The sequence below is a fragment of the Nerophis ophidion genome, linkage group LG16 (assembly GCF_033978795.1).
Source record: "Nerophis ophidion isolate RoL-2023_Sa linkage group LG16, RoL_Noph_v1.0, whole genome shotgun sequence".
Classification (NCBI taxonomy): Eukaryota; Metazoa; Chordata; class Actinopteri; order Syngnathiformes; family Syngnathidae; genus Nerophis; species Nerophis ophidion.
This window is the reverse complement of record NC_084626.1, coordinates 38,977,793-38,996,516: the sequence shown is the minus strand read 5'-3', so window position 1 is coordinate 38,996,516 and position 18,724 is coordinate 38,977,793. Positions and strand designations below refer to the sequence as shown.

The following is an 18,724-nucleotide window of genomic DNA, read 5'->3' as shown; positions in this document are numbered from 1 at the left end:
TTCAGTTTTTTTTTTTTATAAAGACTATTTGGGAAAACTCCGGCTTATTTAAATGTTCTTATGTAATGTTTATAAATCATTGTCAGTCCACAGTGTCTAATTGGCTACAATGTTGCTTCCAGAGCCAACTGTGTTATTGTCATATTCAAAAGAATACCATTTTAAAAAATGTGACTTTAATTTCACTTGATAATACATGACATTATTGTTTGATTTTACTCTAGTCGTCTCTCGATTATCGCTGTTAATTGGTAAATTAATTTTCGTCAAATACAAATTATGAAGCATTAGGGATATAGAAATATATCCTCTCATAAAACAATATGAGCATTTTCATATCACAGTTGTTGTTATCAAAAACACAATAATCAAATAGCCACCCAATACTTTCTTAGCAGAAAAAATATGTTATATAATACTTATGTTCTGGCTACTTAAGAGCCATATTATTTTTATTTGCGTTTTTAAATATGTTTATCTGCTTCACTTTTATTTTTGTAAAAGTTTTAGTGTTTTTTTATAATTTAAAAAAAAGTGTTTTGGGTGAGTCATGTCCAGTTTATCTGACGTCACGCAAATGTACTTCCTGTTCTCATATTTTTTCGTGTATCAACCCAAATCTGTCTTTGTATAAATTAAGATTGGGGAATGTCAATTTCTTAATGGGGAAATACGTTAATATGTCTCTTTTATTCAGTCTTTTTTAGTCTTACTGTTTCGTGAGTTTATCAAAGTGTTATAAATCACGGTTTTACGATCATTTTAATACTAAACTAATCATCATAACCGTTAACGTTACATCTCTATGAAACATGAATGAAATATTTCCATAGCTAAAACATAAGTCCTATGATCTTCTAAATACGGCTATTATTATTATTATTATTATGAATACAATGGTCACTCATGACAGTTCGGTCTTTGTTCGTTATTTCCTGTGTTATGTATCATTTCCTTTCCTGGTGTTCTTATTTTGGTTCCACTTCCTGTTATACTCTTGGTTTTGCTACATCTTCACTTTGTTTAGTTTCCTGCCAGCACCTTTCTATTTTTTTATCAAGTGTATTTAGGTTGACCTTTTGTTCCTAGCCAGCACTGGAATATTTTCTTTTGTCAGTGTACATTAGTTGGCCTTCTGCCACCACATGCCTTGCACTAGCTTTTATTTCTCTTTGTAATGTCGGCCGATCGCGTGACCCCAGGTTGCAGAGACAGATACCGGTGCGCAGTATAATACATACCGTATTTTTCGGACTATAAGTCGCAGTTGTTTTCATAGTTTGTGCGACTTATACTCAGGAGCGACTTATGTATGAAATTATCAACACATTACCGTACAATATCAAATAATATTATTTAGCGAATTCACGTAAGAGACTATACGTATAAGATTTCATCGGATTTAGCAATTAGGAGTGACAGATTGTTTGGTAAACGTATAGCATGTTCTATATGTTATAGTTACTTTAATGACTCTTACCATAATATGTTACGTTAACATACCAGGCACCTTCTTAGTTGGTTATTTATGCCTCATATAACGGGTGTACCCCGCCTTCCGCCCGATTGTAGCTGAGATAGGCGCCAGCGCCCCCCGCAACCCCAAAAGGGAATAAGCGGTAGAAATGGATGGATGGATGGATAACGTACACTTATTCAGCCTGTTGTTCACTATTCTTTATTTATTTTAAATTTCCTTTCAAATGTCTATTCTTGGTGTTGGGTTTTATCAAATAAATTTCCCCCCAAAAATGCGACTTACACTCCAGTGCGACTTATATATGTTTTTTTCCTTCTTTGTTATGCATTTTCGGCAGGTGCGACTTATACTCCGGAGCGACTTATGCTCCGAAAAATACGGTATTTAATATAATTACTTTTTATACAGTATGTGGCCCTATGTCATTTACTCTTATTTTTGGAGTTAATACTATTGATGATTAAATTCTACTCTAAAATTAAAGATGTCTTTAAACAAATACAAAATTGTCTATATTACTTATAGTTTCAGATTTGCATTGTGGAGGGAGCAGTACACACACACACGCACACACACACACACACACACACACACACACAAGAAGTGTTGTAAAAAGAGCTTTGAGCAAATAGATTTTGGTCCCTTAAGTGAAGCCACTGCAGATTTTTTTTCCTCCGAAGGGGACAGCAGGAATGGTGTTAATCAGAGGAGACCAAAAGGGTTGAAATAAGAGAGATTAAGTAGAGTCAGTGCATCAGCGAAGGATGGCTTTCATGTGCATGCAGGAAATGGAAAAGCATTCAGATGAGAAGCAAAAACAACAGAGAGAAAGACTGACACCCTGAAGTCACTGGGAAAAGAGCAGCATCAAATCACCAGAGAAAAGAGAACATGACTCGGAGCGTTCTGGGGACCACATGAGGACGCCGGGAGGACGTGAGGACAAAGACAAAGGAGGGGCCGAGCGTGGGCCTCCTCACACACAAAAGCAGAGAAAAAAAATAGAAATCATAGATTTATTGAGCTCCCGCACAAAAATTCTGAGTGCGAACCGACTGACTTCCTGGCAGCGCACCTGCAGAGATGTGCGTCTAGGAACAATGAGGTGAAAGCACACACAACACACAGTATGTGTCTTCAGAAACACACATGGAGGACACATCACTGTAATGTCTCCTTCAGGATTATCTTGTTCTAAGTCAGTGCTCTCAACACTCTAAGTCTGCCTGAACCAGGGGTGTCCAAATCAAATCGTTGTCTGTTTCTGAATCTTATGAATTATAGAATAATACAGTCAAACCTCGTACGGCCAAAACAGATCAAACTCCTTTAACTGTGAATCAATCTGTGAAATGTGTTGGAGACACTATTTCTGTTTTGTTTTTTTAAATGTGTCCGAATCATTTAACCTCCTGAGTCAAGAGCTTAACTTAATTAATTATTGTGACCAATAGGTGTCAGCAAAAAACAATTACCACTCCACTTCAACTTAAATACAGCATAAATCCATTCTAGATGGTTAATAATGAATAGGTTAGTGTTTTACATACCTACCATTGTTCTCTGTTTGACTAATTTAACCTTTTCTAACATTCCACTATACAAAATAATAAAAGTACACATGATTCCTGTTGGTACAATATCAGATCAATATCGGTATCGGTCAATACTCAAGGCACCAATATCAGTATCGTATTAGAACTTAAAAAGTTTAAATCGAGACACCTAATATATGCAATTCATTCATCATTCATATGTAATCCACAAAACTATTAATATTATTTCGAAAATATTCATTTTAATTGAATTCAGACTTCCTACAACTCGGTTTTCGTCTGATCTTTTAGAACGGATTACCAACAATGACCGACATATTTTGGTCATAAAAACAGCTTGGACACCCCCAAGCTGAACTAAGGTTGTGTTGTGTTGCTGACATGTGCATGGCTGTAATATCATGTTGTTCTTGCCAGAGAGCACTGCTTCATATAATCCTTTTTTTTTGGAGGATGCTTTTATGGACTCTTTGTAAATAAAACGTGTTGTTTTTGTTCATAGACAAAGGCCCAAAAGCACTGTGGCAATGCAAACCAGAATGCAGAGGGCAGCAGCTGAGACTGATAGATGAAGAAGAGGAGAGAAAGACAGACACAAACACATTTCCTGCTCTTGAAATATCAAATGGGACTTATCCCTCCAAGCTCAGTTGTTTTGCCACATTTTGTAGGCCCCTCCCTTGCTTGAGCGGAGGAGACGGCATCTTACTTACATCAAATAACCTTTCTATATACACCTCCTCATTGACCTTATCACGCAGCATATCCTGAGAGTGGCGCACAAAGGTCACGTAGCCGTCAGCCACGTCCATGCCGGGTTTCTGCGGAAACAAGCACACAACTGGCTGACTTACTGCTCCACAAAGCAACATGGCAGTCAGCAGCACAAAGTCATAAGGTGTCCAGGCTGGCACTTACAGGTACGTCCACATACTTGGATGCAGCTTTCACCTGAAAACACAACAACAACAAAAAAAAAAGATGGATTTTTAGAAATACACTTTTCAATGTGTTGTATAAGTATGACACATGAAGTATAACACATGGTGGTCCACCCTGAGATCGGTAGGTTGTGAGTTCAAAACCCCGGCCGAGTCATACCAAAGACTATAAAAATGGGACTCATTACCTCCCTGCTTGGCACTCAGCATCGAGGGTTGGAATTGGGGGTTAAGTCACCAAAAATGATTCCCGGGCACGGCACTGCTGCTGCCCACTGCTCCCCTCACCTCCCAGGGGGTGATCAAGGGTGATGGGTCAAATGCAGAGAATAATTTCGCCACACCAAAAGTGTGTGTGACAATCATTGGTACTTTAACTTTAACTTTACTTGTGCATAGGGATGTCCTGATTAACTTTTTTGGCATCAAATCCAACCCGATAGCGATTCCATATCCAATACTTTCATAAAAGATCATATGATGTTTTACATCCCCTTAAGATCACACATGTTTTACAGTGTCTTACTAAACTAAACACAATAACACATTTTATAAAACATATCTTATTACATGTAGAATTTGCTAGTGCTGTTGTAAATCCTACAATGAATCACATAACAAAATAAAGTGTCTAGTGCACAATAACTTAAAGGCCTACTGAAACCCACTACTACCGACCACGCAGTCTGATAGTTTATACATCGATGATGAAATATTAACATTGCAACACATGCCAATACGGCCGGTTTAGTTTACTAAATTGTAATTTTAAATTTCCCCAAAAGTTTCTTGTTGAAAACGTCGCAGAATGATAAAGCATGCGCGTGACGTCACGGACTGTCAGGAAATATTAGCGCAGCACCATTTGCAGTTAAAAGTCGTCTCTTTTCGTCGCGCAATTAAACCGTATTCTGGACATCTGTGTTGCTGAATCTTTTGCAATTTGTTCAATTAATAATGGAGAAGTCAAAGTAGAAAGATGGAGTTGGGAAGCTTTAGCCTTTAGCCACACAAACACACGGTGATTCCTTGTTTAAAATTCCCGGAGCGGTCAAGCGAACATGGTTCCCGACCACTTGTTTCGGTGAGAAAATTGTGTTAAAAAGTCGCCTCTTACCGGAGATCTGTGGAGTTTGCGCCGTCATTGTATCTGCCGTGACTTCCCTCAGACACTGGCCTCAAGACAACCGTGGACACACCCCTCCGACTATCAGGTACTATTTAATCTCACTAAAACACTAGCAACACAATAGAAAGATAAAGGATTTCCCAGAATTATCCTAGTAAATGTGTCTAAAAACATCTGAATCCGTCCCAATGCAATCACCTTTTTATTTTAACTTTTTTTTTTTTTTCTAGTCCTTCGCTATCAATATCATCATCCACGAATCTTTCATCCTCGCTCAAATTAATGGGGAAATTGTCGTTTTCTCGGCCCGAATAGCTCTTGCTGCTGGAAGCTCCCATTATAAACAATGTGAGGACGTGAGGAGCCCTCACCCTTGTGACGTTATCGCCTGCGACTTCCGGTAAAGGCAAGCCTTTTTTATCAGCACCATAAGTTGCAAACTTTATCGTCGATGTTCTCTACTAAATCCTTTCAGGAAAAATATGGCAATATCGCGAAATGATCAAGTATGACTCATAGAATGGACCTGCTATCCCCGTTTAAATAAGAACATCCCATTTCAGTAGGCCTTTAAAGTACCAGTAGAATCGAAAAGCAAGTGTCCTTTATATTGAAACTATTATCACATATATCTGAATTCTGACACCAAAAGACTTACAAAGTTTGTGAATAAATAGATATGATGAAAATATTATCAATCTCACAGAGTTTCCTGAGCCATTTTGAGAGTTAATGAGCATGCCACTAACATAATCTGTGAGATATAGTTAGGAACCAGAGATCCCTTCTCCATCAAAAATGCTAATCAAGCAGACTTTCTAAGATTACTTCGCGAAAAATTATGATCCAGAACCTTAGATTTTTGAGCCCGAACACAAACAGATGTAGGTTTATTAAAACACTATAGCTAAACATACAAACTAACCGTAATAAAGCAGAATTAAGCAGACACTTAGTGCACAATTTCCTTTTTTGCTGGGATGCCGACCTACAGGATGATCATATAATCCCATTTAAATGAAGAATCAATCACAATCCTCACAAAGGGAAAAAAAATGTTGTCGCAATTCTGACTTTTTCACCATCTCAAAGGATGACCAAGTCGATCAGCCTCTTGGACCTTGGCCATATGTGTCTACTACCAGCTGAGATATGCATGAGTTATGATCTAGAATTTACTTTTAGCAAGTTTAAGACCAAGCAGAAGCAGCCGTGTGTCAACAATAGCAGTGTAAGCAAGCATTAGCTCACCGCTATCAATGTGTGGCATAAATAGTCTGTCTGCGTTAGTACTTATAATAAAAATATCAGTCATATTTGGTTAATTTTCAGGTCACGGCATGTGAATGCATTATTGTTGGCGGTTTCTGGATGTTTTAAGAGGGTATAATGGGCACAATCGGGGACCCTCGATCTGGTGATGTAATTGTTAGCTATTTATTTACGATTTTGAATACATAAAAAAAACAAGCATATGTTCTTGTTTTACATAAGGATTGTGATCTCTTTCCAATTTTTGCATATTTCCTGTATGACTGAAGAGATAATATGGTCAGAGTGCAGAAGCATTCCCATCTTGACGTCATCGGACTACGAATCTACGAAAATTCTCAAAGATATTTGGAGCAGAATATTCAAAATGTCCGTCTCCAATTTGTGATGTTTAGACAATATTTTCACATACTTTGTGGATTGTAAATGCAATTAGATATGGTTTAATAGATACAATGAAAGATAATTAAGCATATAAAGTCAACTTGTTTTTCCACTCTACTGGTACTTTAACAAAAGCAAAAAACTACTAATGGGCCCCATTTAAATGATTTAGGTTTTGCCTTCAAAGCCTTCCTGTTTCCGGAGACTTTTGAAACAAAAAAATATTTTGTAATATTAAAAACAAGAGCAAGATAAATAAATTCCTGTAGAGTTTATGTTGTATTACGGTGCGGATGTTCTCCTGAAATGTGTTGGTCATTCTTGTTTGGTGTGGGTTCACAGTCTGGCACATATTTTTTAACAGTGTTAAAGTTTTTTTTACGGCCACCCTCAGTGTGACCTCTGTTGCTGTTGACCAAATATGTCTTGCAACATAACTCATGTGTACTGCTCAGCCAAATGTAACAATCAAATAGGCTTGCACGCTATCTGTACAGGATTCAGAGGGCATTAAGAACATTGCCATTGCAGCACCCCTGTCAGGGATTTCATTAGAGTGGATACCTTGATATTAAGGGTACTCCCGTGAAAGTTGGGAACGTTGGGAAGTATGACGCTGTCAAGTTCCGTTCAAATTAAACTCACGGGCCGGGTCATATCAAGGTCCGTGCCGCAAAATAACGTCTTGCGGGCCGCATGTTTGAGACCCTTGCTATACAGCATGCACAATGTGATTTATAAACACTGAAAATCATTTTGGGAGTACTATTTTGCATTTTCCATAGCGCGTTTGAAGAGGACACGGAAACTGACAGTTTCACACAAGGCTGTGAGAGAGGAGTGCTTGCTCTGTAAAGACAGACAATGGACACAAAATATTCCATCTGTGTGTGTGTCAACATAGTTGGACAGCCAGGAATAAAAATTATTAACCACATAAGCTATTCAGCAATATCCTTTTATCATTTAATTGCTGCTAGATGCGACTTGTTTGATTAAAACAAATTCAATCCATATGTTTTGGTATCATTTAATATTTTTTTGGTTTCTTCACATAGATTTTATATTTCTAACATATTTCCTATATGATACAATCTTCTTGACGTATGCATGTTTTGTGTCTTGAGCACATAGATGGAGCCCCACTCCTATGCACCTTCAGCGGTAAAAAAAAAAAAAAGAAGAAAAGTGGTGTCAATTTCGTTGCACTGCCTGACTGCTGCTAAAAAGCCTAATGAAAGTTTTACATGTCTGCTGCTTTTTAGAAAAAATTAGCAAAACGCCACATGTAGGAGGAGCATGATATTATTAATGTGAAGTAAATGAGTGTATCAGTGCTGATGCTCTGTATAGTACATGGATACGCAAATTCCTAATTCAAATAAGACGGTCTGCAACACTTTTCAATTGTACATGCAGTTTTAGTAGATCGCACGCAACACGGCCACTAATTATACACACGTTATTTAATTGATTCACACACTGTTTAGCACCAGGGATTTGAATCTTAGTAAATTATGTCTTAAGTGTTTGAGTCTGCAACGGGACATGACGTCACGTGCAACAAAGGGACCGAAATATTGAACAGTTTGATTTCCTGTGAATGAATACCCAGTACATAATTCGATACAAATTCCTCATCACGCGTTGCCACGCTGAGGAAAGAGAACATCCCTTTTGTTCTTTTTAGTGAACATTTTTCCTTTCATGTTATCTTCCAAGCGTGAGACTCTTCTGATGGCAGTAATAGCATAGAAAAGGGAAGTGAAGCATGTAGACATCGTCATTGTTGCATGTTTGGCCCAAGCCCCTCAGACTCCACGAGCATCATAAAAGATAAAAATTATCATTTTGAACATGTGAAAGAATGTGCTCTTCTGAAACAGACACTGATTACGAAGCAGCGTAGTGGTCTCATTGTTGACACTTCCTGTCTCTCTTTTCCTTGAAATGCCCCTTTCAATACAAGTACATTGCTACAATGGAAATCAGCAGGTGTTGTAATTTGTATTCTTTATTTAACACGGGGCCGTGAGTTAAAGATGCCATATGCAGTAATGTGGCCAGAAATGGTACTGCAATCACAGTCAAAATTCTGTAGTCCCCTCCCACTCTCCATGACAGAGGTTGCCAGATAGGCAGCCAAATCCCAATCCTCCTCCAAGGAAGTTCAAATGGCAATCTCAATTGTTTAGGCTTCTTGCAAGATGGTTTACTTAGTAATTATGCCACATTTTACTAATGTCGATTAGCCAAATGTATTTGAAAAGTTGCGCAGCAATATTTTATTCGGGAGTCAGGACAGATTGTAGGCATTATCCTGCTAAAATATTTCGTTTGACCGCACGGACCCCCATCGAAATATATTATGTTTAATAATATATAATATATTATATATCGCATAAACCTACTTTGATGTCAAGCCAAGGCCAAGGGTAAAATGACCGCCACATTTCATTCAGCATAACCCCATGTTGCATCCAACCTGACGCACTGCATTCTCTTCCATGTACGCACATAAAAAGCGCAGCATACACAAATACAAATAGACGGAGTAGATATTGAAAAGGTAAAATAAACCAAATTTTTGGGTGTAATAATAGATTATAAAATTAACTGGAAATCTCCTATAAAAAATATGCAACATAATGTGGCAAGAAATATTTCAATAATGAACAAAGCAAAATATGTTTTGGACCAAAAATCACTCCATATTTTCTACTGCTCGCTAGTGTTACCATATCTGAATTATTGTGCAGAAATATGAGGAAATAACGACAAATGTGCATTTCATTCAGTAACCGTGTTACAAAAAAGATCAATTAGACTGATACATAATGTTGGATATGGAGAACATAAAAACACTTTATTTATTGAATAAAAAAAATTGAAATTCAACGATTTGGTAAAATTGCAAACAGCTAAAATTATGTACAAAGCAAACTATTAACTGTACCCCAAGAATGTACAACAATTCTTCTTAACTAAATAGGAGAAATATAACCTTAGAGGAAAAACTTACTTAAGACATTTGTATGCACGTACAACATTTAAGACCTTTAGCATATTAGCACGTGGAATTAAACTATGGAATGGATTTAGCAAAGAGGTTAAACAATGTACTAATATTATCCAGTTTAAGAGGTAGTTCAAATTAATAGTGCTTACAAAGTCCAAGGAAGAAGAATTATGAGAAATACCTTCAACCTTATTGAAAACGGGATATTATTCATCATAGTATGTTTATCATGACTGACTTAACTACATATTGCAAGAACTGCTGTATTAATCATTCACTGATTTAATAATGTAACAAAAAGAAGACCGTAAATGAACATATGTATTTGTAAACGCTCTGAAGTGGGAACGGGCTAGTATTAAATAAGCTCTGCTTTTTGTGGAGTTTGTATGTTCTCCCCGTGAATGCGTGGGTTCCCTCCGGGTACTTCGGCTTCCTCCCACTTCCAAAGACATGCACCTGGGGATAGGTTGATTGGCAACACTAAATTGGCCCTAGTGTGTGAATGTTGTCTGTCTATCTGTGTTGGCCCTGCGATGAGGTGGCGACTTGTCCAGGGTGTACCCCGCCTTCCGCCCGATTGTAGCTGAGATAGGCGCCAGCGCCCCCCGCGACCCCGAAAGGGAATAAGCGGTAGAAAATGGAAAAATTGATTTTTCCTACTCCTTTTCAGACATGATGTAAAGAGAAATTATACTAAATCATGTGTGACGTATTATACTGTAAGTGTGTTCACGTTCGAAATAAACTAAACTCAATCAATCAATTAATCAATCAGCATCTTTCAGTGCAGAGAGCAATTCAATGAGCCAACCCACATTACGCAAAAAAACACGTTACGTATAAATCATACAGCCTATTACCATGTCAATACACAAAGTAGAAAATCATGACATGTAATGCAGTATGTGTTTGGTCTACATACAGTACCAGAAACCACAATTAGCCGTGCTAATGTTGGAACCCCCTTTCCTCAGCGTATCTGCATATTGAGAACGAACTAGGCACTGACACTATCCATATCCACATAGGTTTTATTTTTTTAAATATATTTAGCTCTGTCAGTTGGATCAGCTGGAGTTAGCATGCTAAGCATTCGTTGCATGAACGTATGTGCTTTGTTAGACAAGATCATAGACTATATTGGACAATATACTTTACATACAAAATGTCCATTTCCATTAATTACAAGTAATAGGAAAACGTAAATGCTAGACTTACCTATCAAGGAGGAAATTAGCAAGTTTGGCGTCAGATGAAAAATTTTCTCCGCCTTCAAAACGTCTCCATCTTTCAAAGGCATCCCCATACAAATCCTTGTTTTGTTCCTGACTTTGTCATGAATAAGTTGAGAATCTTAACGATGCCTTTTAGATTTACTAAGTTCTGACATGTTTAGTAACTTTACCAGTGGCAGTAATTTGACCAAGAGGGCAGGGCGTAACTGGCAACCTAGATGTGACACACTCACAGACTTTTAATTGGTCAAACGGTGGAGGGCGGAACATCGAAATGAAAACAATAACAAGATCTTGGGGCTCTAAATCTAATTTTAAAAGGAGCATATCCCGGCTGAACTACAGTTATCAGTTATAAAGGTATTCGAAAAGAAAAAGTTTTTTGACATATCAGGGTCATTTACAGGTGACATGACATGACATTATTACGTATGGCACCTTTAAGATGAGTAAGTATACTCATCAAAAAGCAGTTTTCGGAGACATTTTTGCTGGTGTTGGTCTGACTTTCTCTTGGTCAAGGGGCATGACGCCATCAGCCCCTACCGTCATTTTCCATTGGCGCTCACTCAGCATATTCTGCCTAGCAACAAGAGGTGCGATGTAAACAGAGTTTTGAACTATGGCGGCATTTGATGCCTTGCTACCTAGTTTTAGACATGAAAGTAACAGCTTTAGTATGATACTGATTGATGATAAATGTGCTTGTAATGAGCTCAACAATGACATCAGTCACTCTATAATACTTTTGGACCAGCTAGGACATCTGTTTTGACAGCAACAGTAAGTTATTGTTCAGTATTGTGTGTAGTACTTATACAAATTAAAGTTTATTTTAGGGTGTGGTGTGAATGTTCTTTTATTTTTTTTCACTTCTTTAGTAGAGCCAATTGTTGCTGATCGTTGGTTTAACAAACAGTGAACTTTGTTGTTGTCAAAAATATACTGTACAACAAGTAAACAAGTTCAAATTGCAAAGGAAAGTAAAACTTAACATTTGAACTTATAATGTGGTCGACCAACTTTTCTTACCTATTGGTACCTATGTTTGTGTATTTGGGATTTATTTGCGTCATCCCTAAAAATGTGAACTCAAACCATGGATATGAAACCAGAGATATTTATAAAACAAACTTGCCTTCCTTCATACTTCCTCCAAATGAGCCATTTGGAATTTGAGTAGATAGTGATGCATTTTTCGCTCGTTATGTCAGCTGATATCTCCATATATGGTAAAGGTTTACCCATGGAGCTTAGTGCGAGTCTGACATTGTAGTTGAGTCCGATCTTCTTTTTCTCTATCCTCTTGTTGTGGGGCAGACTGGCTCGTATATACACTGTTTCCATTTCTAATACAAAACAGCGTATAGTTCGAACATATATCTGTATCAGAGACTCCATATAGAAGCGCTTCAAACTACAACATGGCTGACGGGGAGAAGACGCTGTCAAACTGGAGGCACGTAAATGAGACCGACCTGAAAGGGTGGTCAGAAAGTGGCTTCAAGGTTGGTTTGTAAAACATATCTATGCAAAAGTTTTACCAAATATCCACCAGTACATGTTATGTAGACCACAAGGAAGTGTTTTATATGTCGAAAATTATCATAATGTGACCCCTTTAAGCATATTTTTAAATCTGACCATTTTTTTTCTAAACTTGACAGTTTTAATGGAACAAAAAAGTTCATCTCACCGTAAAAGAGAGGAATGAGGAGAAGAGCGTTCCTTCATCATATCTGGATATCTTGGCCAGGACGCTCTCCAGAATGGCAACAAACTAGGAATTATGGAAGACAACGAGTATAATCGAGCAATTTCCTCTCTCAATTCTTGAGGCAATGTGTGACCTCTCACCTTTGCAACAAGGAGCTGGATCATGTCCTTCACGCTTTCCTCAATCAGCTCGTCAATTTGCGAGTGGAACTGCTTCTGCAATGGTGTGGATAGAAATAGCAAAGTAACAGGACCACAAATCCCTATTATGGAAAATTTACTTTTTAAGGAGTTCCTAACAGTAATATATAATTAATTATATAATTAGTAATAAATTATGCACTTTTTTCAAATTGCTTCTTTTCATGACATCAGGAACGACATACCAGCTCTAAATAGCGAAATGAGCCCAAACCCGGGTATAAACCCACTACTTCACGGAGGACTGCTTTGTAAAACTGTTAAGAAGGCTTCACTACACATAATGAAATACTGCTTTAAGCTCTGCCAACTACCTGTCGGTCAGTAACAGACATGGGAGCTGTATCTTTGATCATTGTGTGAATGCACGAAAGCATTCACACATATGGTTTTCTACACTAAAATTAATCTATTTATTATTCTTCCTGTACTTCTTCTTCTCCAGATTTTGGCGCACTCTACCTTCACCATTTTTCATTTGATTCAAACCGCTCCAACTTCCAACTGTTCAGCCTATTTTGGAATTATTGTGAAGGCCGGAAATACTGGTGCGTAAAAAAGAGTTTTTGATGGCGGTCGCGTAGGAACAACTTGACAAGACTCCTTGAGACAAGGCTGTTGACAACATAAAGTGCCTCTTGACTTTCTGCTTCGCTTGCACTACATGTTACAAGACCCTTGTTACAATACTTTACTATTTCGAGGGCTTTAATACTGACTTATCTGCAATGAAAGACGTCACTCTCAATGACAGATAGCTATGCTCCTGCTGACTGCTGCTGTTGTACAACACCTAATTTGCCAACACTTACAAAAAGCTTGACAGTTGACACCTTTGGTAGTTTTGATTAAACTGTTTTTTTTTCTCTCCTTCTCTTCTGCACTTTATTTGTGTATGAAACGCTCAAAACCGCGCTTAAGAACGTCTCCAGCAATTAAATCTGCATCTGCACATGCGCAGGAACATGGAATAGTTCGTAGTGGGAGAAGGGAGAGGGAGCTGCTGAAACTATGATTGATTGATCAATTTGGTGTTTTTTCAAGGCCACAAATTAAGATAAAAATAAACAAATATACGTTTTTAATATGATGTATATTTATGGATCATATTTATGAGACATTTGGGGGCCCCAGGTAACTCCCTGTGTTTTCCTCTTGGTAAGTTTTCTTCTGACTACTGACTTTTTCAAATAACTACTCACCTGATCTAAAGACTTTAAATATAGTATTGAGGTTTTATTGTTATTTATTTAAAAGTAAACTTCCCTAATACGTGTGCAGAGTGTGTTTCATTATACATTCATTTGTATTGACCTATTTTCTTATTTTATTCAATGTTTTATTTGGCCCCCCGTCCAACAGATTGCGTCCTAAGGAGCAGCCTGTGTCGCTGGTCGGCTAAATTCATCTCTTGCAAAGCATTCCATGCTCCTATGTTTGTATTTAGAGTATGATGGAGAAAAATATGAATGATGTCATCAGTGACTGGAGTTGTGCAACCCTTAACAGCAAAGTTCAATAGCCAGTTAACATCTAAATGTTTTCCAATAAGCACACAAGGTTGGACTTTTCTTCTATTTTAGTCAAGACGTTTACAAAATGTAAACATGGTAGGCCATAGGCTACTGGAGCTAGCAGCTACACAACATCTAAGCACTCATCAGCATGCAAGCTAAACATACGTAATAATAATCTAATAATATTGCAGGCTAAAAAAATTATTTTTCAATATAAGCAACTACTAAATAATTAGATGCATATTACACATACAAAGTCTGCGAGGCAGAAGCATATTAGAAAATATCCAGTAACACATGTGTCTGCATCATTGAACTTACTGCATCATGAACCTGACTTAATTATTGTGATCACTTGGTGTCACCAAAAACAATTACTACTCAACTTTAACCGAAACACAGTCTAAATCCATTCCAAATGTTTAATAATAAATAGTTTAGTGTTTTTTATATTTACCATTGTTCTTTGTTTTGAATAACTCCACCTGACTAAACTTTTTCTAAAATCCTACACTACAAAATAACAAAAGTATGGATGCTTCCTACTGATATCACATTTGATCAATATCGGTATTGGCCAATACTCAATATCGTTATTGTATCAGAGGTGAAAATGTTGCTAACGTTTGTGTCCTCCTGTACTACACCTTAATATTACATAGTTGTATGTTATATATGAACTCTATCACTTTGTTGTATGTAGCATATGACATCTATTACATTGCTGTATGTATGACATATATTGTGTTTCCCTATGTGACATATGACATATTTTCCATTTTTATATGTGATGTACGATATCTATTATAATTGTTGTATCTGATGTATGAAATATATGTTGTTGTATGTGATATGACATATATGGTGTATGTTATATATCAACTCTATCACGTTTTTTTATGATATATGAAATCTATTTTTTTGTTGTGTGTGATATACGAAATCTATTACGTTGTTGTATACATGACATCTATTACATTGTTGTACGTGATATATGACATCTATTACGTTGTTGTATGCATGACATCTATTACATTGTTGTAAGTGATAAATGACATCTATTATGTTGTTGTATACATGACATCTATTACATTGTTGTAAGTGATAAATGACATCTATTACGTTGTTGTATGCATGACATCTATTACATTGTTGTAAGTGATAAATGATATCTACTACGTTGTTGTATGCATGACATCTATTACATTGTTGTAAGTGATAAATTACATCTATTACATTGTTGTTTTAATTATATATGACATACTGTATATCTATTATGTCGCTGTATGTGATATATGACATATTTTCCATTTTTATATGTGATATATGATATCTATTACATTGTTGTATCTGATGTATGAAATGTATGATGTTGTTGTATGTGATATGACATATTTGGGGCGGCATGGCGTAGTGGGTAGGACGGCCGTGCCAGAAACCTGAGGGTTGCAGGTTCGCTTCCCACCTATTGACATCCAAATCGCTGCCGTTGTGTCCTTGGGCAGGACACTTCACCCTTTGCCCCTGGTGCCGCTCAGACTGGTGAATGAATGATGAATGAATGATTCGTGGTGGTCGGAGGGGCCGTAGGCGCCAACTGGCAGCCACGCTTCCGTCAGTCTACCCCAGGGCAGCTGTGGCTACTGATGTAGCTTACCACCACCAGGTGTGAATGAATGATGGGTTCCCATTTCTCTGTGAGCGCTTTGAGTATCTAACAATAGAAAAGCGCGATATAAATCTAATCCATTATTACTATTATCATTATTATTATGTTATATATGAACTCTATCATGTTTTTGTATGATATATGAAGTATATTACTTTGTTGTGTGTGATATATGACATCTATTACGTTGTTGTATACATCAGTGGTCCCCAACCTTTTTGTATCCGCGGACCACTCAACGCTTAATAATTTTTCCCGCGGCCCGGGTGGGGGGTGGGGTGGGGATCCTTTTTTAATTAATTTATTTATTTTTTCTTTGTCATGAAAAAGGGACGTTTTTGTCATGAAAAAGGGAGGTTTTTGTGGTTGGTGCACTAATTGTAAGTGTATATTGGGTTTTTTATGTTGATTTAAAAAAAAAAAAAGTTGTATTTTTTTTTTTTTTTTTTTTTAAATGAATAAAAAAATTCTTCTGCGGCCCGGTACCGATCGGGCCACAGCCCGGTACCAATCGGGCCACAGCCCGGTACCGGGCCGTGGCCCGGTGGTTGGGGACCACTGGTATACATGACATCTATTACATTGTTGTACGTGATATATGACATCTATTAGGTTGTTGTATACATGACATCTATTACATTGTTGTACATGATATATGACATCTATTAGGTTGTTGTATGCATGACATCTATTACATTGCTGTAACTGATAAATGACATCTATTACGTTGTTGTATGCATGACATCTATTACATTGTTTTAAGTGATAAATGACATCTATTACGTTGTTGTATGCATGACATCTATTACATTGTTGTAAGTGATAAATGACATCTATTACGTTGTTGTATGCATGACATCTATTGCATTGTTGTAAGTGATAAATGACATCCATTACTTTGTTGTATGCATGAGATCTATTACATTGTTGTACGTGATATATGACATTTATTAGGTTGTTGTATGCATGACATTTATTACATTGTTGTAAGTGATAAATGATATCTATTACATTGTTGTATTAATTATATATGACATATATCTATTATGTCGCTGTATGTGATAAATGACATATTTTACGTTGTTGTATGTGATATGACATTTATTATGTTGTTGTATGTGATATGTCATCTATCATGTTGTTGTATGTGATTTATGACATCTTTTATGTCTTTGTATGTGATATATGACATCTATCACGTTGTTGTATGTGATTTATGACATCTATTACGTTGTTGTATGTGATATATGCCAGTGGTCTCCTACCTTTTTGTAGCTGCGGACCGGTCAATGCTTGATCATTTCTTTTTTTCTTTTTTTTTTTTTTTTCTTTGTTATGAAAAAGGGAGGTTTTTTTGGGTTGGTGCAATAATTGTAATAATTGTATATTGTGTGTTTTTTGTTGATTTAATGAAAAAAAAATAATAATAAAAAATTAAAAATGTTATTAAAAAAAAAGGGCTCCGGCCCGGTGGTTGGGGACCACTGATATATGCCATCTATCATGTTGTTGTATGTGATTTATGACATCTTTTATGTCGTTGTATGTGATAAATGCAATCTATTATGTTGCTGTATCTATTACATTGTCCTATGTATGACATATGTTGTACGTAATATACTGTATGAAATCTGCTACGTTGTGATGTATAACATCTTTTACATTGTTGTATGTGACATATGACATCTTTTATGTTGTTTTATGTGATATATGAAATCTATTATCTTGTTGTTTGTGATATATGACAACTATTATGTCGTTGTATATGTAATTTATCACATCTATTAAGTTGTTGTATGTGATGTATTAATTGTATTAACTTGTTGTTTGTGGTATATGACAACTATTATGTTGTTGTATTTAATCTATCACATCTATTAAGTTGTATAATGTAATATATAACATGGAGCCAAGAAGCTGAACATAATTGATGAATTGGGCATGGCTGTGTGTATTCAGACTTTGGCGATTTCTGAATTGAATCGAAAACTGGATAACATCTCGGAGAAGCATTTTGCTTTGCAAGGCAAAGTTATGATTAATATGAGAGCCACAACAGAGATTTAAAGCAGAAAACTCTTTAAAATGCGCCTGCCTGCCCTAACCAAAACAATACATTTCTACAATTTGGCTCCCTCAGCACCTGCCTTTGCAAAGTCATGCTGTAAACATACCTGGTGAGACTATTTCAGCAAAAGACGCTCTGAAATCCCTTTCACCTCTTTCTTCAAAGACATATGTTATATTTTTGACTCAGTTGGGCGAGACATTGAACGCCTGCTGTGTTATCGCGATGTCACTTTGCAGAATGGTGCTAAACGCTGTGGCGACTTCCAGGCTTATGCACTCACACGTACCCCTGGACTACTACAATACAGATACAGATACACATACACCCCCTTCACCCCAAAGTGTGACGGAGAACAGAGCAACGCCCCTGGTGGCTGCAGCTTGTAACCGGACAACTATTACATTGGACACAGTTACAGTGTAAATATAAAAAGTTAATGAAGTGCTTTTTGAAGACACACACTCAGTCGTAGACAACCACAGCTTATTAGCAATAAAGCTACACAAACCAAACAAAAGTGTTCCAGGTAGA

General features: G+C 36.9%; 1 protein-coding gene across 12 annotated transcripts in view; it reads right to left on the bottom strand.

Moving 5' to 3' along the window:
* The window catches only part of LOC133535388 (calcium-dependent secretion activator 1), a 195,931-nt gene that overhangs the window by 8,706 nt on the left and 168,501 nt on the right, over positions 1–18,724 (bottom strand). For all 12 annotated transcript variants that reach the window (XM_061875200.1, XM_061875191.1, XM_061875195.1 and 9 more), the window contains 4 exons: positions 12,877–12,951; positions 12,716–12,799; positions 3,955–3,987; positions 3,750–3,857 (listed from right to left, as the gene is read on the bottom strand). In XM_061875200.1, the coding sequence (XP_061731184.1) occupies positions 3,750–3,857; positions 3,955–3,987; positions 12,716–12,799; positions 12,877–12,951 (300 nt within the window). The remainder of the gene's footprint in view (positions 1–3,749; positions 3,858–3,954; positions 3,988–12,715; positions 12,800–12,876; positions 12,952–18,724) is intronic.